Source organism: Trichosurus vulpecula, chromosome 2 (genome assembly GCF_011100635.1).
Source record: "Trichosurus vulpecula isolate mTriVul1 chromosome 2, mTriVul1.pri, whole genome shotgun sequence".
In the NCBI taxonomy this organism is placed as follows: Eukaryota; Metazoa; Chordata; class Mammalia; order Diprotodontia; family Phalangeridae; genus Trichosurus; species Trichosurus vulpecula.
The window spans coordinates 348,578,055-348,601,639 of NC_050574.1; the positions used below are offsets into that span (position 1 = coordinate 348,578,055).

The window sequence follows — 23,585 nt, forward strand, 5'->3', positions numbered from 1 at the left end:
CCTGTGAGGTAGGTGCTATTGCTACGTCTATTTTATAGATAAGAAAAGTGAAGCAGATAGGGTTAAGTGACTTGCTCAGGGTCATATAGCTAGTAAATGGCTGAGGCTGGATTCGAACCCAGGTCTTCCTGACTCCAGACTTGGCACACTATCCACTGCACTAGTCAGCTACAGTGACAATAATGCGCTAAGTAGAGGATGGTTATAAAACCAGATCTTTTAGCTCCCAATTAGCTGCCTGCTTTAAATGGTCATCTCTGAGGATGAGTGGCTATACACACTACCCATTTGGAAGCATAAAAGCTATGTCTGCTTCTCCATACATATCCTTCCCAATTCAGAAGCTAGTTCTAAGGATTGTCCTTCTATCATAGGAACCTCACCTTAAATCCCCAAATCAGAGGATTCTAAAAAATTTTTCTAAGAAATTCCTAATAGGTTTAATAGCGTCACTAAAATTTTGAGGTTGTGAATCTCCTTGTAGGTGATGAGTAGTTCTAAACATCTTGATAGATGTCAATATTAGCATTTCCTTGAATAGCTTGCTCTCAGAAACCTCTGCCTTGCTCAAAATGGGCCTTGGCAGGGAATCCATACACTGAAAAATACTTTTCATACAACAATTTCGCAACTATGGGAATTTTCTGATTTCTGGCTGGTTATGTTTGTGCATATATGGTGAAATGATCATTCACTACTGAAATCTGACATGTCCTTACTATATCCTTCAAGAAATAAAAAGCCAAGGCAATTTAAAAATGTTCTAAAACAATCTTAGTTTGTGTTGGATTTCAACGGGGTAAATCATTATACCCATCCCAGCTACTAAGTTAAAATTCTCTTGGTGTTGCTTTGAACCACTGTCATGGTTTCTATTTCTATGACACTAGAAGAACCTTTCTGCATCTCTATATTGTCATTATTCAATCATTTCAGTTGTATCTGACTCTTCGTTTGGTATTTCCTTCTTCAGCTCATTATACAAATGAGGAAACTAAGGCAAACAGGGTTAAGTAACTTGCTCAGGGTCTTAGCTATAAGGCTCTGAGCTATAAGGGTTTGAGGCTAAATTTGAACTCAGGTCCAGGCCCAGAACTATCCACTGCACCACCTAACTGCCTGTTTTATATAGTTAAATTCAAAAGGAACTATTTTAAAGTGATTATAAATAAGATGCAGACATGAAAGCAAAGGATATAGTAAAGCTGACTATATGCATATGCACATATATGTGTATGTGTATACGCATGTATACATGTACGTATGTATGTCACACACACACAAGTTAATATTCAACTGAACATTTATCTGTAGTCTTATGTCACCTTCTAAAATCATTTTATCTATGTGTTTCCATAGTCACTAGGGATTTCTGTATCTGAAAGCAAACAATCTTTCTGCCATCATAACAATACTTGGAGCTTCACCTTGAACCCTGACACTAGGAATAGGTCCAAAGCCTTTAAAATACATAAACTTTCTTTCTTTCTTTATATATTCATTTATTTATTTAAAAAAATTTTGAGTTCCAAATTGTTTTCTTCCCTTCCTCTAGCCCCTCCCTCACCCACTAGAAAGCAAGCAATATGATACTTATTACATGTGTGAAGTCATACAAAATGTATTTCCATATTAGCCACGTTACCAAAAAAAAAAAGGAAGAAAAATAAAGTGGAAAAAAAACAACCTTTATTCTGAACTCAGAGTCTGTCAGTTTTCTCTCTGGAAGTAGATAACATAAAATACACAAACTAATCTTTACTTGAACTGAACTTTCCAGCCTTGGATCCTGGACCACTGTTGCTTCATTGTCCCACAACTCCAATGCCTTAGCATGAAGAGTGAGTGGCCAAAATCCTGTACATTAACACTGGTGAGTTTCATCTGAAATATTGGAGCAAATGCTTTACATTTCAGGCACAAGCCTGCATGGGATTACCTCACTTTAACAAGGCCTTTTCTTTTGATTGGCCACTTGAAAGACTGAAATTAAAGTATTATGATAAATTAATGAGAATTGTCCGTCCCATCCTACTTCTGAAAATTACCAGAATTTCTGCAGATAAAAGAGTGATGTTTTCTTCAAAAGGAACCACCTTGAGAGTCTATCTATCTATCTATGCTCATGGGACTGCCATTGTTCCAAACATTTTTAGAACTCTTTTTTTTTTGGAAGTGGCATTCAGAGACAATTTATAAGCCACAAGAAAATCAATTGCATTCTTGTATAGCCTTCCTTGGACCTCTACCTTTTACTACATCCTTCTCTCTGCTTCACAGTGTTGGTGACTACCCTAGAATTGAGGCACTGGGAAGAAGGTATTTAGGGATAGAAGCTGAATGATTTTGAGTAGAATACTAAAAGGTGCTTATTTGGAACACACTAGAAAACAGGCTCTGGATTTAGAGAAGGAGAAGGAGAATATGGTTTGAGACCTTGCCTCTAATACTCATCACCTTATGTGACCTTGAGTAAATTACTTCATTTCTCTGGACATTCCATTCATATATCTGGAAAATGAGGAGGATAGACTAGATGTCTGAGGTCTCTTCCAGTTCTCAACTTATAATCTTAAGATTCTTGAAATCAGCTTGTTTGTATGCCTGTATTTGTGGGGCAGCTAGGTGGTACAGTGGATAGATCACTAGACCTGATGACTCATCTTCCCAAGTACAAATCTGACCTCAGAGACTTACTAGCTGTGTGATTCCGGGCAAGTCACTTAACCCTGTTTGCCTCAGTTTCCTCATTTGTAAAATGATCTGGAGAAGGAAATGGCAAACCACTCTAGTATCTCTGCCAAGAAAACCCTAAATGGGGACACAAAGAGTTGGACATGAATGAAATGTCTGAACAACAGCATGTCTATATTTCATACAAAACTCTGAAAAAACACTCCCTTCTTTGTGAAGCCTTTTCTGATCATCCCTAATTTTCAATTGCCTTTCCTATATATATATTGCCTTTTATGTATTTCATATGAAATATTTTGTATATTCTTATTTATGCATATATTTTCTTCCTTGACAGGTGGTAGAAAGGAAAGAACAATCCTTGAGGGCAAGGACTCTCGCATTTTTGTCTTTGTATTATCCCGTTTGTGCATGTCACGTAGTAGGTGATCGATGAATGTTTGCTGAAAAATTGATTGATGGGGAGAATTACCTTGATAAATTAAAATCTCACTAGAAGTTGAAAGTTTCCTGTGGGTTCAGTGAACTTTTTTGTAACTCTTACATCAGGATAAAATCTCACATTTCCTTGCCATCTTAATAGAGAAAACACCCCATTACTCTAGATATATTTATATTCATGGAAGTATTCGTTGTTTATATCTTCCTTTTCTCCACCCCTCTCCCCACTCCTACTGCTTTACTTGCAAAACTATCTTAGAAATCCTGATGTTCGAGGGGACAACCTATTTCTAATTTATATTGGGCCCAATCCTCTGGCTCTTTGCCTCCACATACCAACTATATCATTCCAAGGGAAAAACTAGCTGCTTTTATTACTGCCACCAACTACTCCCCCACAAGAAAAAAGAAAGGAAGGAAGGAAGGAAGGAAGAAAGGAAAGAAGGAAGGAAGGAAGAAAAAAAAGGAAGAAAGGAAGGAAGGAAGGAAGGAAGGAAGGAAGGAAGGAAGGAAGAAAGAAAGAAAGGAAGGAAGGAAGGAAGGACGGAAGGAAGGAAGGAAGGAAGAAGGAAGGAAGGGAGGGAGGGAGGAAGAAAAAACAATGAACAAAACAAAACAAAAAACAAGAATGAAACTCTATTCCTTCATTCCTTACTGGCCCCATGGAACTTTGAATAGCTGGGTCTTTAAAGATATTCTTTTAACAAGGCATGCTAATGAGTGTCAGTGAAGTATGTCTCACAGAATAGTGTTATTGGTAGAGGAGCCTCCTCACCTTCTGCAAATTAAATAAAGACAGGTTATCCACTGCTATTGGTGGTGGTGGTGGTGGTGTTACGGAAAAGAGTAGCAGAGGAAAATTATTAACCCTTCCAATATCTCAGATAACCTCGTTGTTCATATAGGCAGAACAATTAATTTTCAACAGAAGGAAAGAACTACAGGAAGTGAGAAGGGATTTCAGAGTTCATACCTTTTATGTACTAATGCAAATAGCTAGTTTACTGGAGAACTCACCCAAAGTAGGAGGATAGAACTGGTTAGAGCTAAGTCTATTTATTCAGAATGGCAGATAAAGGTACCACTCCACATTCCACAAGCTGATATCATTTCTTCCTGTGTTCACCTCATCAGAATTAGACTAACTGAAAGATTCTGTGTATTAATGAGTCTTACCTCTCCCTCTTCTTCCCCATACCATCCTTTGGTATGAAATCATAGAATCAGAGACCTAGAGGTGGATGAGACCTCAGAGGACAACCCCTTCATTTTGCAGATGAGGAAGCAGAGGCATGTGTGAGGAGAAGGCGATTTGCCCAAGCTCACACAGGCAGTTACTGTCAGAGGTAGGAGGTAGGATTTGAACCCAGGTCCTGTTCTTCGCACTACACCATACAGGCTCCCTCATAAGTATTAGTAGTAACTTGCCAGATCTTTTGATGGGTTGAATTTTGCTAAGATGTGTCACTATTCAGATAGTATGGTCAACATGTAACAAAAATATGAGAGATAATTTAGAAAAAGAAAAGATATAGATTGTTTACATGGATGAAGAGGGCAAACTAACCAGTATTTCATCAAATTAACACCTCATAGCTCACCTGCTGAGAAATTCACTCTTCCTAATCCCAGTCCAGAGGAAGAAGGGGGAAGTTATAGTGGATGTCATAAATGAAGAAAGTTGTAGAGAAAAAGGAAGAAGGTGCAGGTGGCCAGGATCATGAAGGTTGACAATGAGATATGAAAAACATACAATGAATACTGCCAAGATATAGAGTTTAAGTCAATGAGAATGTTAGTAATAATACAAAAGTCTTTCATTAAATGTTAATTTCCTATTTCCCCATTAGATTAAGGTTAAAAGTATACAAGAATTCAAGTTAAAAATAGGAAAAAAAAATTAATTACATTGCACATGCTAACTTTTTTTAAAAGTACAATTATTAGGTCAAACACAAACACTCCTCAAGCCATTATCAAATGAGAATCAAAAACAAGCACACACTTACAAATGTTTCTTTTTAAAAGAGACAATGTCAAATCCTTTCACAAAGCAAATATTAATGCCTTTAAAAATAGAAATTCCAAACTCTTCTTATGATTGAAGTAATATTTTTATAAACTTTGCAATAATCTCCTCTTCTTTAGCAGTTTCTAAATGTATCCATTATCCATTTTTTTTAAAAAAGAGATGATGATGCATTTTTCAGTCATTCATTTATGTTTTTCCTACCCTCTGCCCCTCCACCCTTTTTCCCCAATAAGAAGGGCAGCTAGGTGGTGTGGTGGATAGAACACCAAGCCTGGAGTCAGCAAGACTCGTCTTACTGAATTAAAATCTGGCCTCAGATACTTATAGCTGTGTGACCCTAGGCAAGTCACTTAACCCTGTTTACCTCAGTTTCCTCCTCTATGAAATGATCTGGAGAAGGAAATGGCAAACCATTTCACTATGTTTGTCAGGAAAACCCCAAACGGGGTCACGAAGAGTTGGACATGACTGAAATGACCAAGCAAGAACAAGAACGATTAAAAGGCTGAATCTCCAGATGACTTTTTCTAGTTTTGAAAAGGAGTAACAGCATGAACTGCCCTTGGGCCCACATCATGATCTACACCTTTTCCCTTGTGTGGGTCTCATGTTTAACAAATAATGCCTCCACCACTCTAGTGTTTCCAATATCATCTGACCCTGGAATAAAGAACAAAAACTTGAAGGGCTGTCTATTAGCAGCAGCTGCCCACAAATGAACAGCAGCTGCAAACATATACTTTAGTTTCTAGAGTGTGTGGTCAATTTTGTCTATGTTTGCAAATGAAAATTTGGATTCATGGGGATTTTAAGCCATGATAGCATTGTATAACAATTTAAAATCAGGGCTTGGAGATGACTTGACAGCAACCTTTTAATCATTTGCTTAAACCAGAAAAAGCATACATTATCTCATTCAAGAAGGATGTCATACCTTTTTTGGATTTTCCTGCATTTGAAGAAAGACAAAAGGACAAAGATCTTATTCATTCTGATACTGACGGGAGTGTTTTTCATTACTCTCTATCAGAACAAACAACCTCTAAAACTAAAAGCATTAAGATTCTGAGATTGCTATTTCAGTGCTATTTTCTTTTGGGCTCTGCAGTTTTCTGCTATGGATAGTTCCCAGACTGCATTTCGTGAGGGAGGCTCATATTTACAGCACTGGCCTTGAGAAATGATAAGCGGCAGCAAAGAAGTAGGTTGTTATTGGCTTTATTTTAGTTAATGTTGCAATGGTAAGAGATAGTAACATGCTACACTTATAACTAAGTTAAGACCATGAGCTGAGTCCAATTTTTAAAATATTCTACCTTCATATTTATAACAAAGTCAACCAATATTTCTTAACAACATTAGGACTGAGGCTTCTACTTTTTGGCAGGCCACCAATGTGCTTAGCAAAAATAAAACTAAACATAACAACCCTAACTCTAACCCACAAAAATTAATAAACAACAATAATAATTCCACCAACTCTGTAATTATGAAATGAAGACAAATGCTCTAGCATTACACTAAAGACTGATCTCTTGCCAAGGAAGTGCAAAATTAAATCCCACAATTGTTAGGCGAATCAATCTAGAAGCACATTCTAAATTCCCTTGTCACTTTATGGAAAAAAGTTAAGGAGCATTAACCTATAAAAGAGTAGTTAAAGTCAATGCCCTTTCTCTTAAAAATTTTTTGGGGGGTTATCTGTCATTTCATTGGTTTCTCTATCCATTAAGCCACACTGCCTTTTGAAGCATGCATTTGTCATTGAGTCATTTCAGTTGTGTCCAACTCTCCATGACCCCACTTGAGGGTTTCTTGGCAAAGATACGGGAATGGCTTACCATTTCTTTTTCCAGCTCATTTTACAGATGAGGAAACGGAGCAAACAGGGTAAGTGACTTGCCCACGGTAACACAGCTAGTAAATGTCTGAGGCTAGATTTGAACTCAGGTCCTTCTGACTCCAGGGCTGGCACTCTTTCCACTGTGCCACCTAGCTTCTTTTAATGCACTGTTTTTTTTAAATTTGAGATACCAATTCTTTTTTCATTTTAATAGCATTTATTTAGCATTTTAATGTTTTAAAGCACTTTACATAAATGATTTCATCTGATCTTCTTACAATAGCCCTGTGTGGTAGGTGTTATTATCCACATTTTACATATGAGGAAACTATGAGAGGGATGAATTGACTTACCCAGGGTTGATACAAATATCCTCAGCTGTCAGGACCTATTTCTCTACTCTACCTCAGATACACACAGAGATGACCAGTTAGTCAACATTTATTAAGCACTCACTTTCAAATGGTCTATTTCCATGACAAGAATGATGAAATTCCTTTATGTGATCATAATCTGCTACTATTCCATCTTTCTCTATGATTTATTCTTTTTTGTTGTTCAATTCTATTTTATTTTCAGTTCCAAATTCTCTCCCTCCTAGGATCTCAATTCTAGTATGAAAACACAATAATGGATCACAAGTGCCAGAAAACATAAGGGTGTGTGGGTAACCCATGGCATGATCTTGGAGAAATTAGTTACTCTCATTAGACCATGTGTAGAATTTCTGATTTGAATATGATATTTGGGAAAACAAATAGGGCAATACTGAAACAGTTTTTTTTTGGGTAGAATTAAAACATGATCACACATAATAACATATCTTCAAAGGTCTTGTACAATAATGTTGAAATAATGTTTCATATTTTAACCTAAGCTTCCACTATAAACTATTTCTTACTTTTCTCTTTAAGAAGACACTTTCTATAAAGCAAGAATTGATTCCCCCCAAATCCTATCTTTTTCTTAATGACTGTTTTGCCAAAAGAAAAATGTAAGCATTTAAATGTCTCCAATTTATGTCCTTTTGGTTAATTTGGTGACCCACTAAAACTTTGCTGTCTATGTACCCAGCAGCAAAAGTACATTAAAAAAAAAAGCTCTGTAAACAAAAATACAGAAAAATATTTCAATAGAAATGGGGTTTGCTCCACCAGTGCCCCTAGTGCATAAAGGCCTGATTGGAAACTCATTCCATTATAGCTTAGAAAACTACAGCTCATGGGAGACTTTTCATCAAGTTTCTTATTGCTTAGGGGATTGTCTCACTCTCTGTACTTGTATCCCCAGAGTCAAGCATAGAATCTGGTACATAATAGGTTGTTGATTGCTTGACTGACTTACATTTTTTTTGGTCTTTTCTGAGCTAAAGGAAAAAAAAAGGAAAAATAGATATGTCTCAAAGACTGGATTTATTTTGTTCAAATCTTGCCCTTCATATTTCTCTTAGGAAAATCAGCTATTTTAGCCTTTGTTAACCAATTTGGGGAAACAAAAAGCATCCCCAAAGTAAGCATTTTTTGAGTGAATGAGGTATAAATTCACCAACTAAGCACAAATATATATGTGTGTATATGAATGTATGTTTGTGTATGTGTATATACACAAGCACACACATATACATACATATATATATATATATATATATATATATATATATATATATATACACATACATATTACTTCAGCAGAGATATTTAACTTTAGAATTCAGATTACATCAGTTATTGCATATTGCTTTAACCCCATTTGCCTTGGAGACGTTAGGTGGCTCAGTGATTTGAGGGCTGGGTATGGAGTCAGGAAGACCTGAGTTTGAATCCAGCCTCAGATACTGACTAGTTATGTAATCCTGGGCAAGTCACTTAACATCTGCTTGCTTTAATCCACTGGGGTGGGAAATGGCAAACCATTTCAGTATCTTTGCCAGGAAAACCCCATGGACAGCACTGATGTGCTATGGTCGATGAGATCATAGAGAATCAGATATAACTGAATGAAATAATAACATTTAAAAAAATCACATTACTCTACGCTCTCTGCCTCCAGAGAGATAAATAGAAGTATGTATAGTATGGTTTTATATACAAACATTCATACATATACATACACAGGCAAACACATATATACATACATATATGTATATATATACATACAGACACACATATATATTTACACACATATTTGTGTCTAATGGTAGCCATTTGTAGGGCAGTTGGGGAAGAAGAAAAAATATAAAAAATGCACAGCAGAGAATAAAAGAAAAATTAGAATTAAGCATAGAAAGCAGAGTAGCTTTGAAAACGACATGTAGTACTTACATAGTTTTTCAAAAGAAAGTGAACAGTGTGAAACATAAATTCATGGTTTCGTAGTAAATCCTCTTTATATGTTGTGCTGTGTACATGGAAATGTTCTTTTTTTCACCTTCATGTATTTAAGTTCAAAATGATTTTTTTTTTAAATTGCATTGCTCCAAGGAGAAAACTGTTTCTATTATTAATGATCGCAATTCCCCATTTCAGTTTGTGCCAGTGAGCTTCTCCTTCTAATAGCCAACTCTTATTAATTTCACCTAGGACAGGTGGGTGGTACAGTGGATAGCAGGGCCTGGAGTCAGGAAGACTCATCTTCCTGAGTTCAATCTGGCCTCAGACATGTACTAGCTCTGTGACCTTGGGTAAGTCCCTTAATTCTAGTTGCCTCAGTCTCCTCATCTGTAAAATGAGCTGGAGGAGGAAATGGCAAACCACTCTAGTATCTTTGCCAGGAAAACCCCAAATGGGTTCACAAAGAGTTGGACGTGACTGAAATGACTAAACAACAACCAAAATCTAGAACGTAGGTTGACTCCCCATTACCTTAAATACTAAAACAAATACAAATGTTAAAATACAGGGGTGCATTTCAAAAGGTCTGTACCTTTGTGCATCCTCCTCGATTCTGAATCTTTTGACATGGTTGCCAGGGAATGAGGAAGGACACTGCCACAGCTGTTGCTCTGTCCTAGAGGCAGGTGACCCTGCAGAAAATCACAAATAAAAACTTCAGAAAAATGGCAGCCAGAACAGTCTTGGGGTGGGGAGGGGGAAAGAGTGTTATAGTACCTAAGTAGGAGGCTCTTGCCTTCAGGTCAACAGAACTATATACAAAGGCCACTTTCTGTCAGGAAACCAAATAGAGTGGTTGCTTAACAAAGTACATGGAGACATGCAGGATATACTACTATACCTCTAAAGATATGCAAGCAGGGAACCAAGTTCCATAGAGGGGCTGACCAAGAGTTTACCAACCATGAGGAATAACATTAGCAGGAATGCTGGTACCTGCAACTGAGGAAGGCAAGTTCTACCCTATTTGACATAAAGCATAGGTTCAGGGCTGAAAGGCACCTTAGAATTCATCTATTCCAACCTGGTTTCCTTCAAAATTCAGCTCAAATGCAACCCTATGTAAGAGACCTTTCTTCTTCATTCTTCCTTTTCCCACCCCCTCCAACAACCCCACTTATGTACTCTCTGAGATTACCTCTGATTTACAATATATATATATACACTTGGTATGATCAAATGAGATAATGTTGCTGTTTCATGATATGTTGTGGTGGAACCACCTCAAAGAATTCAGTCAGACCACCTCTAATCCAAGTATAGGCATTTATTGAGATTGATGCCTCTCATGGAGCAGGCTAAGTTCCAAGATGAACCAGCAACTCCAGAGAAAGCAAGATAGATTTTTATAGATGTAAGTACGTAACAGAAATTATAAATATTAAAAAGGTTGGAGGGGTTTGTTAAGGGATTGGGTAATAGAGGAGGGGTCTCAGCCACAGTGGAACTGCACATGCATTTACCCACAATGCATACAGAAAAACCCATGAGGGGGATGTATGTATGTAAATGATATTATAATAAGCCTCTTTACATCATAAGTTTATTCTAGGTCAGTTCTTTACTATTACTGAGCAGGTACCTACTTAGGGAAAGTCCCTTCTATTTATTGTTTTGGGGTCTGTATCCAACTCTGGCATCCCCATGGTGCTGCTTTCTGATTGGCTGACTGTTGTAGTCCTGTCTGAGGCTAGATGGATGTGGTTGTGGTTGAGTGCATTAACATACGTGCTGTTTCCATGGGAAATATGAGGAATGGGTCTGGGGGCAGTGGTTACCTAGAGGAAGTGGCTGGGATTCCATCACATGGACACACCTGCTGTTTCTATGAGAAATATGAGCTCAAGGACACACCTGTTCTAGCGAGCAGTGAAGTATATATGAAGAAGTTAGGATATTAAGTGTGTGTGTGGTGAGGCGTGGGGTGAGTGGCTAGGTAGAGGCAGTGGGCCTGCTGTTCAGTGGGGCCTGTAACAAAGTTAGAACACTGGGGCTGAGTGCAGCTTTATTAGGATTCCATCAATAATGTCTGTAAAGTGCTTAGCACAGTGTCTGACACATAGTAGGCTCTTAACAAATGCTTGTTCCCTTTCCCTTCCCTTCCATTTAATGAACATAGTTGTTTACATGTTGTCTCTCTCATTAGAATATGTGCTTCTCAAGGCCATAGACTTTTTTTTGGGGGGGGGCAAGTATCCCCAGCATGTAGCACAGTGTCTAGCACATAATAATTTACAATGTTTGTTGATATAAATGCTTTGTTGACTGACATTGTCCAAATAAAGAAACTACAGATCTAATAATTTAAGTGACCTGCTCAAGGTTACTCAAGGCCATATAGAGATTAGTATTTGAACCTAGATCCCATGATCCCAAATCAATGCTTCTTTCATGTACCAGGCGGCATTCCCATTATCTCCACTTAGCAACCAGTAATATGGCAGTTTATTACTGTGTGTGGGTGTTTATTTTAAATCACAGGCTGTTTTGTAAACTTGTTTACATTGATTGCTCCTCCTAGCAATTACACTAAGTATGTAGGTGTTTTCCTACTCCACATCTCACCTTGGGGGTGATGCTTCTTCCCATGGTAGCACTGCTGAAATGTGGAGATACTGAAGGTGTAGTTTTCTTCCGAGGCAAGGTATCACTTAGATAGAGGCCTTCTTTGTGTTGTTTCTTTCTCTCTTCCAGATTTCTAAAGTGCTTTAAATGCAAATCACAGAGCAAAATGGGCAATTCTGAGTAACTGAAATAAACCATTTAAAGAAACTGCATTCAGCACAGATCAGAATGAAGTTAACTGGCTTGGACCTTTGTCATAGCTGATGTTTTTGATTAAGTCTTTATATTTACTTTCAGTAACATGTAGACTTAGGGATAATAGCTATTCTAGAACTTTGGAGCTGGAAGAATCTTTAGAGAGGTCATTTATTCCAACTCATCTTGCAGATATATTGAAAAATTAAAGAGCAGAAAGGTAAACCATCTTGTCCAAAGTCACACAGCCCCTTCAAAGCAAGCCTGAATAAAACCCTGTTCCCAAGACTAGACACATGGACAATGACAGGATTTACTATGACAACTTTAAAAATACTAAAAATGACCAATCCTCCACTTTTACTTTTGTTACTGTCTCAGGAAGACTTGAAAATCATTATCATGAACCCCCTGTGGATGTTCGTGAAGCATCCATTTGGCAGGTGAGATAAATAGTTTCTCCTCCATCTCTCTTGATAATTCTTAGAAATGAATGAGAAATGAATGAGAAAATAGGAACAGAGGGAAAAAAGACAATAAAGGTAGAAAATACAGAGAAAGAACAAGTAAGCAGGGGAATTGTTTGAAAGTCTAACTACAGTTTGATCATTTCAAAACATAAGCCCCAACTCCACATCTTGTTCTCATATTCGGTGTTCTCTTGGGTATCACACTTGTATTAAATGCCTTTGTCAAGGGGGGCAAAACAGCAGTTTTCCTCCTATTTAAACCCTCTTGCAGAGCATTTTATTTCTTCAGTTTCCGAAGAGGAATATATGTAAGTTTTGACATCCTGAAATATATCTAAATTTTTCTTGGCAAAAACACCTCAAGGACAGTAGGGAGATTTACTTACTGGGCTAGCCTCGTTCCCCAGTGTTGGCAAACATCACACTAACAACAGACTTTTCAAACAAATTAAAAACTAGATGTACGTATGTACAGAAATGTTAGAATCCACAGCCTTGAATCTTGTTTCCCCCTCTGCCCCCATTCCCAAAGGATGCATGTTGTAATAGAAAGATCAGTGAGACCAGTAAGAAGACTTCAGTTTGCTGCCAACTAGTTGTGTGATGTTAGGCATGTCCCTGCCATTCTTTGAGGGTCACTGTCCTTTAAAATGGGAATCAAGACCCCAGAACTATCAATCTCATAGAGCTCTTGTGGAAAAAGTATTTTGTTAACTGCACAGCAGTGTATTAGCCTATCTCCCATAGACTTAATGAAAACACTATGTTAAATGAAACCATTAAAGGGAGGCACTTAGTTCTGTATAAAAAATGTTGTAAATAAGCAATCTGTTAAAAAGTGTGGCAGAGAGCTTGGCAAGTTTCCTGTGTGGCCTAGTATATTATTAATAAACAACTTCAGGGTAATTTTATGTATATAATATTAAAAGTATTCTTATTATGATAATAAGGCCCATAGCTTTACATTAATAGCTAGTGTTTAGGTTGTTTAGTCATGTCCAACTCTTTGTGGCCTCATTTGGGGTTTTCTTGACAAAGATCCTATTTTGCCATTTCCCTCTCCAGCGAGGCAAACAGGGTTAAGTGACTTGCCCAGGGTCACACAACTAGTAGGTGTCTGAGGCCAGATTTGAACTCAGGGACATGAGTCTTCCTGACTGCAGGCCCAGCGCTCTATGTATTGAGCCACTTAGCTATCTCTGGTGTTTAGGAGGGGAACACTAATACAGTATAAGTCTACTGTTTGATTATCAATGGTCATTGCTATTTAGAGGGGGCATTGCACCAGAGTGCATAGACAAAACTGGCCTTAGAGTCTGGAGGACCTGGCCTCTCATACACACCGGTTGCATGACTGAGTCAGTAACCTGACCTCTTAGTGCTCTACAATTTAAGGTTACAGAGATAGTGATCAGCATTGGTAATATAAGTTTCTTCACCTGGGACTTCTCTGACATTATTAGTTAAAGAAATTCCTTCCCTGATACTTCCTGAAATCACAGCTCGAGGCCCTATCCCTAGCACTATTCAGGAAAAAAGACACAGTGGTTTGGTTTGGCCCAAACAAAATAAATATCCTTGTGCCGAATTAGTGTGTGTGTGTGTGTGTGTGTGTGTGTGTGTGTGTGTATGTGTGTGTGTGTTTTAAGTTATTAGAAATCTTGGGAGAAAAATATATTAGAAATCTTGACTTTCTGGCCACCACTGTGATCAGATAGCAAAAATTCTAAAATCCAAAGAGCTACCATGATTCCTTTTTGGAATGAAAGAAAGATAGAATCTCCACAGCCCCCAACAGCCTGCCCTCTTTCCCCTCTACCCTATCCTGAGTTCAATTAATGCTCAACAGCAAAGCCTAGATTTGAAAACTCTTTTCACTGCTAGATACTACTTTTGCCCAGGGTTGAGTTTCTAGGGGAGAAAGGATGGAGACCACAGTTATACACAATCTTTTCTTTCATTCCTAGCAACATGAATTCCAGTTACATGCACCCATCTTTAAACCAGCAGCTTTTCTTGCCACCATGTTTAGACAAAAGTAATCTATAAATAAGTAGGGGTAACAAGGCTCTACTAAAGGACAGGAGCCAAGACAGTCTTTTTTTGGGCGTGGTGGCGAGGCATAGGAGAGCAAGACATGGTGAGAAGGATGGAGTTGAATGGACAGTTAGTCATCTAAATTTCAATATTCATTTGAACTTTTTTAAAAAAGGTATTTTGATAACTGTTTTTCAATATAATCAGTTTCCTTTAAAATGGTATGTATATTGTTTTGTGCATTTAAAATATGATTCTGAGAATGGGTCCATAGTTTTTTTGCTGAAGGGGTCTGTGTCACACATACACACAAAAGGTTAAGAACGTTTGGCTTAGGATTATTTTTAGCACTATCCAAGGACATTGTGAGCTTTCACTACTTAATTTGAATTCAAATGAGTATACTTCATTTTCTTTGCCTTTTTTATTATTCCTGAATACACTGAATGCTATTTAGAGTTCATGTATATGTATGGTTTAGACAAGATTGAAAAAAGATATACTCAAAACACAAGCTTGGAATATCTAAATAGTAGAGGGTGTGTGAAGGATACAGGAAAAAATAAAATATTATTATTTTTTAAAAATTCCTTCACTTGTACTAGATCAAAATTCAAGTAACTGAAAATTGAGGTGCCATAGATTAAGGAATAAAGATGCTTTGCACTAATAGGCATTATCGATTCTCTCCTATGCTGGAGCTCTTTCAACAGAGACTGGCTAATTACTTGCTGGGTGTGTTACTATGAGGATTCCTTCAGTGACTTGGTTGGACTAGATGGTCTCTGGGGGCCTTCCAACTCTCCAATTCTGTGATATAAAACTACTTGAAAATTTTTAAGGATTCAACAACCATTATCTCTTGAAGCCTCTCAACTATATGCTACAGTAGCATAATCCAAGCTTGGGGATAACATTAGGACTTGCTCAGTAATGCCTGATAGTACACTCAGAAAAAGACCAGAGTTTCCATATACTGTTTCCTTTGTCCTAACCCAAACAGTTATAGGATCACCATGCAGGAGGGACTTGATCGTCAAGGCAAAGGCCACCCAAACTATCACTAACATCCTTTGTTACCTGTTGGTGCCTCCGGTGCTTTTTAGCTGGAAGAGGAGGTGGTGTATCATTTAAAGGAAAAGGGTCAACAGGTGGGGCAGCCAAGACTTCAGGCCAATGGGCTGATGGAAGTTGAGTAATAGGATGAGGAGAAAGTGAGTGAGGAGATACAGATCCAGAACAGACAGATGATTGTAGCTTTATAAGAGAAGAGAAAGTATATGGATGCGTCTACATGTAATGAAAAGGCAAGTTTCACAAATAAATCAGATACCTAATTTAATAATATATTTTGTTGCGCTTTTCAAAAGAACCCACAAAAAAGAGGGATTTCTTTAAATATTTAACATAAATCAGCAGAACATTGGCTCTGATTTTCCTTATACTATTGTCATCATTTTTACCGTCTCCCTAGAATGCCTTAAAATTCATAAGGACACATACACATTAAATCAAATATCAAGGAAAATAATCATTGCATGCAAATCATCATTCCATATAATATTTTTAGCCTATTCTCTAAGAAGCTCTTTCAAATTTCTAAAGAAATGAGGGCTGGGTTTGGTCAATGTAAGACGCAAAGTTCATTTGTAGGCTTTAACTTCCTAACTGACTTTCTCTTTAACTTCCCTCATATAAAATCACATTTCATAAGCAATAAAGACATTCTATGCATTGTAAACTTCATAGTGCAACACAAATATAAATTATTATTATTTCTGCTGCGGCTGTTGTTATTTACAACCCCCAGGCATGAATATGTCTTGCCAACACAATGTGACTGACCTTTCCCCAAACAGATAAATTTGCTACACACCCTCCCATTTGCAGTTAATTCTGGGTTAATTTATGACATGAGGAAATGCAGTGAATGAATGAAATGTCACTCCAACAAACCTCTTGATTTTGTGGCTGGCTCACCAGCACAGCTGTGGAAGGCTCAGTGGGATCAGCGTCAGCATCAGCGTCAGTGGGGAGCTGAGTAGAAGGGGATAGATTCGTGGAATTGCCACCTAGCTCATTAATTTCATTTACACTGATAAAGCCCTAAAAGGAGGAATTCAGAAGTTAAATACAAAGGAAGCAAAAGCTGAGGCATGCAGGAGTATTAATGAATCAAGTACAATGGAGGTTAGTTTAGAGTGACACAGCCAAATATCTGTGGTATTATTGCCGAATGTTTTATTAAAGAAGTAATGATCAGCATTAAATTACTTTTATAGGGCTTAAATTTGAGGAAAGATAGCCTGAACTTTTAACAATGCTTTTTTTCCCCTGTGGTAACGTCACAATAATTGTTGTACAAATCATCAAAATAACTTTCATTTAAAAACACCAGGTGGCATCACCATTCATTTTATGGATTGATCATCACTAAGATATAGGTTAATCATTGTCATCACATAAAAGTTATCATAATGTACTTCCCACCCTTTGCTTCAAGAATCTGTTGCCTAAATCCTTATTCCTTGATTTTGTCTCTTAAGAACCTTGTCTCTCAATTAATTAATTAGCAAACACATACTTTAGACTGGGGGTGGATGGGATCTCTTTTGAGTTACTGGAGGAAGGAACAAGAGACAGAAAAAAATGAGCTGAAGTAAGTCATTGGTTTCCATGTTATTAAGGAACAAGTGACCAAATCCATAAGAGACATGGTTGTTTGAAATCTATTTTGGGTCTACCACCACAGAGATCCTACAGAATAAATAGAAATAAAAATGAGTTCATGCTCTCTTTTTTCCATTAAACCTTCTATTGGACCTTTCATTAAAAAGTTGAATGGTTCACACACATCCATGAACATTCATTCACATACATCATAAATGTGGAACAGCAAGCATGATATTTGAATTACTGTCATTTTTATGAGTTTGAGCTAATTTTGCTTTGAGTTAGAAGATTTCACATAACCTTGCAACTAAGTTCAGGTTTCATCCTATAGAAAATGGCTATAAATGGCTACGAGAAGCCGAGGACAGTAAAAACAAATAAATCATAGGAATGGTATATCAAAAGGACAAGGGAGGGGAAAGAAACAAGCATTTGTTAAGTACCTACTATGTGCCAGGTATTTTGCTTCGTACTTAGCAAGTATTGCCTCATTTGATCCTCATGACAACCCTGGGAGGTGGGTACTATTATCCCTTTTACAGATGAGGAAATTGAGGCTGAGGTTAAGTGACTTGCCCAAGGTCACATAGTTAAAAGTATCTGAGGTCACATTTGAACTCATGTCTTTCAGACTCCAGGCGCAGCAGCACCTAGTGGTTATTATAAACACACCTGCGAACAAAAATGAAAGACAAGAGATGATTTGGGGACTCTGAATTACCACTAAAGAGACTGGGAGGGAAGGATGAAATACTCTTTTGAAAAAGGGGGTCATCAAATTGGGAATAATTATAAAGCTATTTGAATTGGCACATGCCTGAATAAATGGAACAGTATCAGTCCTTTTGGAAAGGAGATCTCAGGAAAGGTAGAGAATCTTTTTTTTTTGCTTGTGAAACGAAGGTATTAAGCGTTTTGACCTAGAACTTGTAGTTATAGCTAAAAAAAAAAAAACCCTAAACACTTAAAACTAAAGGCATAATATTTTTCAATACCATCAGAATGGTATCAAATGCTTAAATAGTTTGGAAATAAGTAATGCAGGTTTGCCTCAGCTTTATAAGATCAATATATCATTTTTAGCACAGCAAGAGGAATATATAATTTTAGCACAGGAACATAAAAGTGGGAGCTAAATATTGTTTTATTGATTTATCCTAGTTAATTTGGAAGACTGAATCAAAATGAAGAAATGAACTCAATTTCTTGTTATTTCTTTGATCAGCTGACTAAAGTATGGTGTTAAAGAGGTCAAGGTTGCCAGTATGACGCGTTCATGGGTCGGTTAGCTTTTTGCTGTTCCATAGCCAGAGGACTGTACCTCAGAAATGTGTTCTGTTGGTCATAGGTGGGGGATTGGCAAAGACAGTGGGAAGAGATGATCACACTACAAATCCATTACCACTTTTAGAAAAGAAGGTGAAAGTATGTCTTCCTAAGGTGGATAAGTAAATTTTTTATATGAAATTCAAATCAATTCAATTGTATGGTCACTTTTGTGTTAGGCCCTTAGTGCACAAAAAAGACAAAAGAGCAGCCTTTGAGGATCTTTATTGTTGTTCAGGCATGCCCAATTCTTTGTGACCCCATGGACTCCATGAGGCTTTCTTGACAAGGATATAGTAGTAGTTTGCCATTTCCTTTTCTAGGGGATTGAAGCAAACAAAGGTTAAGTGACTTGCCCAAGTCCACACAGCTAGTAAGTGTCTGAGGCTGGCTTTGAATTCAAGTCTTCCTGACTCCAGACCCAGAGCTCTATCCACCGAGACACCTATCTGCCTCCTGGGCAAACAGAGCTTGAGGAACCTGCTCAAAGTCTGGTAAGTGTCTGAGGCTGAATTTGAACTCAGGTCTTCCTGACTCTAGGCCCAACACTCTATCCCCTGAACCATCTGGCTGCCTTGGAGGATCTTACCTTTAACCATACAGAAACAGTATATATGCAGATGTCAGTACAACATATTTACAAAGTAAATTCTGAGTAGTTTTGTGGGGGTGAGAGGCAGGAAGATCATGAATAACTTGGGGTTGGAGGTGTTGCCAAGTAAGGCCTTTTGTAAGAGGAGGAGGCATTTGAGGTAAGATGATGTAAGCTAAGAATTCAAAGAGGTGGTAAGGGAAATCATTCCAAACATGGCAGGATGGAGAAGGGGGGGGACAGGGGAGCCTGTGAAAAGGTATGGGGATGGGGAAGAGAGTATCATGGATGGGAGATGGCAAGCAGGCCAGTTTGGTGGGTGGAATAATGTGAAATCACTCTAAAACAGAGGTTCAAATTAGATTGTGAAGGATTTTGAATGTCTAAAGGCAGTGAAGCTTCAAAAGCAAGGTAGTTACATAGTCAGAACTATGTGCTGTAGAAATATAAATTGGCTATATGAAAATACTTACAGCTGCCCTTTTTATAGCAGCAAAAAAACTGAAAAAAAATAGATGCCCAAAGACTGGGGAATTTAAAAACAGTGCATGAATATAATAGAAGATTACTATACCCCAAGAAACTATGAATGTGAAGAATATAGGGACGCATGGGGAAAAGTATACGAATGTATGAGAGGCAGCATGGTATCACACGGACAGAGCACCGGACTTGGAGTCAGGAAGGCCTGGGTTCAGATCCCTCCTCTGATACCTACTCATTGCCATGTAAACCTGGGCAAGTCTCTTAAACTTTCTATGCCTTAGTTTGCTCATCTGCAAAATAAGGGTGTTGGATTCGGTGGCCTCTAAGTTCCCTTCCACCGCTGAATGTATGATCTTATGTGCCGATGCATCACAAAATACGCAGAACTAGTCAAGACAATATACACAACTACAAAAACATAAAGGGAAATAAGAACAAATCAAAACCAAACAGCATAGAATTATAATGACCAAGTTTGTCCCTCTAGAGGAGGTATGAGAATGTACCTCCCTCCTTTCTTCACCAAGAAGAAAAACTATCACTATGGAACATTGCAAATAATTGTTGGATTTGATTTACATGTTGGTTAATTTTGCTGAACTGCTTTTTAATTTTCTTTCTTTCTTTCTTTTTTAAGGAATGTCTCTCCAGGTGGGGAGAGATGGGAAGGGATATATTGAAAAATAAAGGTTATAGGAAAAACCTTGAAAGATATAATATGAATTTCAACAGAAAAAATAGAAAATCAATTTAGAAGCTCTGTTGAGGATGGAGTGCAGATGGAAGAGACTGGAAGAAGGGAGTCAAGTTTGGAGGTCATTGCAATAGTCCAGGTGAGGAAGGTCTCAACTAGGTCTGAAAAAATACACATTATCATTTTGTTAAATATGTGTAATGCTATATAAATTCTTCATCCCCACCCCAGTCAAATAAACAAATGAAATGAGAATGTTTTCATTATGTCTCTTTTACAGGAGAAAGCCCTATAAGTGCTAGAAATTGAGTACTCTGCTCTAACTACTGACCTCCCTGGCTTCCTTTTAGTGCCAACTAAAAACTCACCTTCTACAGGAAGCCTTTCCCAGCCCCTCTTCATTCCAGTGCCTTCTTTCTGTTAATTGTTTCCTATTCATCCTGCATGTAGTTTGCTTTGTATATACTTTCCTCTGTGTGTTGTCTCCCCAAATAGATTGGAAGATTCTTGAGGGCAGGGACTGTCTTTTACCTCTTTTTGTATCCTCAGGGCTTAGTATAGGGACTGGCATATTTGTTGTTCAGTTGTGTCTGACTCTTTGTGACCCCGTGGATCATAACATGTGAGGTTCTCGTTCATGGGGTTTTCTTGGCAAAGATACTGGCATGGTTTGCCATTTCCTCCTTTAGTGGATCACCTTTCATCAGCACTCTCCTGTCCATCTTGGATAACCAGATATAATATAACTCATAGTTTCATTGAGCTATACAAGCCCCTCTACCACAATTGGCATAGAGTAGGCACTTAAATAATTTATTGATTGATGACTCAACAAGTTTAATGGTCATTATATAAATGACATGTACACATATAATACACAAATGATGCAATGTTGTTCTTAAAAAAAATTTGTGATACTCTTAAATTCTGAATGTGTTATTGCTGAGGATGCAAATACGGACACTGAGTAATTTGCAATTTTTTTGGTTTTGGCCCAGACCTGTGACTACATTGGTGTAAAACTGTAATTATCAAACTTTTCGGTCCCAGGACCGCTTTACATTCTTAAAAATAACTGAACACCCCTCCCCATGCGCCTTTGTTTATGTGGATTATATTTATTGATATTTACCACCTTAAAAATTAAAAATTCTTAGTATTACTAGTATTATTTATGAAAAGAGGGGCCCTGGGGGTCACTGGATCATACTTTGAGAACTGCTGGTATATAATAGAGTCAGAGGGACAGGGATGGGGCCAGACCTGAGATTTCTTTAGGATGAAGTACACCCAGGTGAATATACTTCCTTTACCAATAGCACTTTCTCAGTAGCTTGTATTTTTAGAGAGTTGCCTAGAGCCCTGAGAGATTGAAGTGACTTGCCCAGGCTCACACAGCTAGTGTGTTTCAGGGGTGGGATTTACACCCAAGTTTTCCTGGTAGAGGAAAGAGGTTACATCCTCTTTCCACTAGATTACATTGCTTCTCTATGAGATTTGATTTGATTGTTCTTAATGTTCTTATGGTTACTAAAACTGCTTTAATCTGCCATCTATTTTAGTGATGGCTTCCATATTTCTATACCACCCACCAAGCAAACCCGCATGGGATTGACAATTTATTTTCATGGAGTGTCACAGAAAGTTTATTGTTAATCCACTTGGACTGAAGTATGTATACAGCAGATCAGCAAAAATCACCCTTGTATATTTAGACATGCGTGAAATATCTACAACTGTTAGTGAGTTATTTACTCTAATGGAGAAAAGCAATGTTCCTGCATCTTGGCACTATAGTTAATAAATGCATACAATGTGTTTGCCTTTATTCACCTTCTGCATGCATCTCTCCATAGTGCTAAATTTTCCTGAGTGTTTTCTTAACTGCATTGTAAATTCTTAATCAACCTGTCTTGTTAGGTTGTATAAGGTGTTTATATTTAACAAAATACCTGTTATCAATCTTGTAATTGGTGTGTGATCAACAAGGTTCCTGTAAGGTATGTTGCTTTTTAAATTTAATTCGGTGTGGATATGGATGAATTATATCCCAAATTTAAAAAAAACACACCAAGCAAAATACTATTCCTATGCCAATATTAGCCTCTTTTTGCCAAACCTCCTCATTTAAAATTCCCTCCTATCTTTCTTAACTTCTGTATACTTCTCAAATGGATCCTTCCTTTTCCCTGAAATCAAAATCCAATAGTGAATCTCCTTCCTCACTATTCCGAAGCAGGATTATGGTAGAAGAAGAAATAAGAAAGTTTTGGAAAGAGAAATAATCAGAATCCAAATTGAATTCTACAAAAGGAAGAAGAAACAAGACATTTCACACCTATGGTACATTCCTGACTTGGTACACTTAGATGACTATTAATTTCATTGTTTTCCCTTTCAGAAATTAAGTAGGAGAGAGAGGGTGGGGGAGGCAGGAAGGAAATAAGTATTTATTAAATGCTTGCTATGTACCAGGCACTGTACTAAGTGTTGGGGATAAAAATACAAACAAAAAAACAGTCCCTGACCTCAAGGAGGTTACAGGCAGGAGCAGTCATATCGTAAGTGCTTCCGCTCCCCAACCTCTACCCTTGGTTCCTAGTAAGAAAGGACTGAAAGCCAAACCACTTATCTAGAACTAAGGCCGTGTCCCCTCTGGCATCATTGCTCTTGCAATCTTCCTGGTAGCCCTCCTGACCGTTTCCCACTTACTTAGGTAAGAAAACCAATAGGGATAGTGGATTCAATAAATTTTAAGACAAACAACTGTAAATTAAAATAAATATACCTCGAATTACTATAAAGATGTGCTTTTATTATTATACCACATTTACTGTCATACATAGAGCTAGAGCTGGGATGATTCTTAGAAGTCTTCCAGTTCAAGCCACTCAGTGGGGAAATGGAGGCCTAGAAGTATTAGGCAATTTGTTGAATGTCATATAGGTAGCAGAAGCCATGCCAGTATTTAAACTCAGGTCCATTGGCCCCAAATTAGCAAAAGCCTGCATTTTTTCCAAACTATACTTACTACCTTATAATCCTAGCACCCATGACTTTATTCTTGGGGATGCTTATTGCTTTGACATTAGTGACAACCCTTTCACATCTCATTAAGAGTTTTATTAGCTTCTTGGGGCCAAAATA

General features: G+C 37.6%; 1 protein-coding gene across 10 annotated transcripts in view; it reads right to left on the bottom strand.

Moving 5' to 3' along the window:
• PHLDB2 (pleckstrin homology like domain family B member 2) overlaps positions 1-23,585 on the bottom strand; it is a 150,090-nt gene that overhangs the window by 32,934 nt on the left and 93,571 nt on the right. For 3 of the 10 annotated variants that reach the window (XM_036747558.1, XM_036747555.1, XM_036747554.1), the window contains 6 exons: positions 16,624-16,773; positions 15,748-15,924; positions 11,966-12,106; positions 9,933-10,032; positions 6,102-6,116; positions 4,737-4,757 (listed from right to left, as the gene is read on the bottom strand). In XM_036747558.1, the coding sequence (XP_036603453.1) occupies positions 4,737-4,757; positions 6,102-6,116; positions 9,933-10,032; positions 11,966-12,106; positions 15,748-15,924; positions 16,624-16,773 (604 nt within the window). Of the gene's footprint in view, positions 1-4,736; positions 4,758-6,101; positions 6,117-9,932; positions 10,033-11,965; positions 12,107-15,747; positions 15,925-16,623; positions 16,774-23,585 lie in introns of those variants that run through there. The other 7 variants (XM_036747562.1, XM_036747560.1, XM_036747557.1 and 4 more) reach the window with 6 other exon arrangements.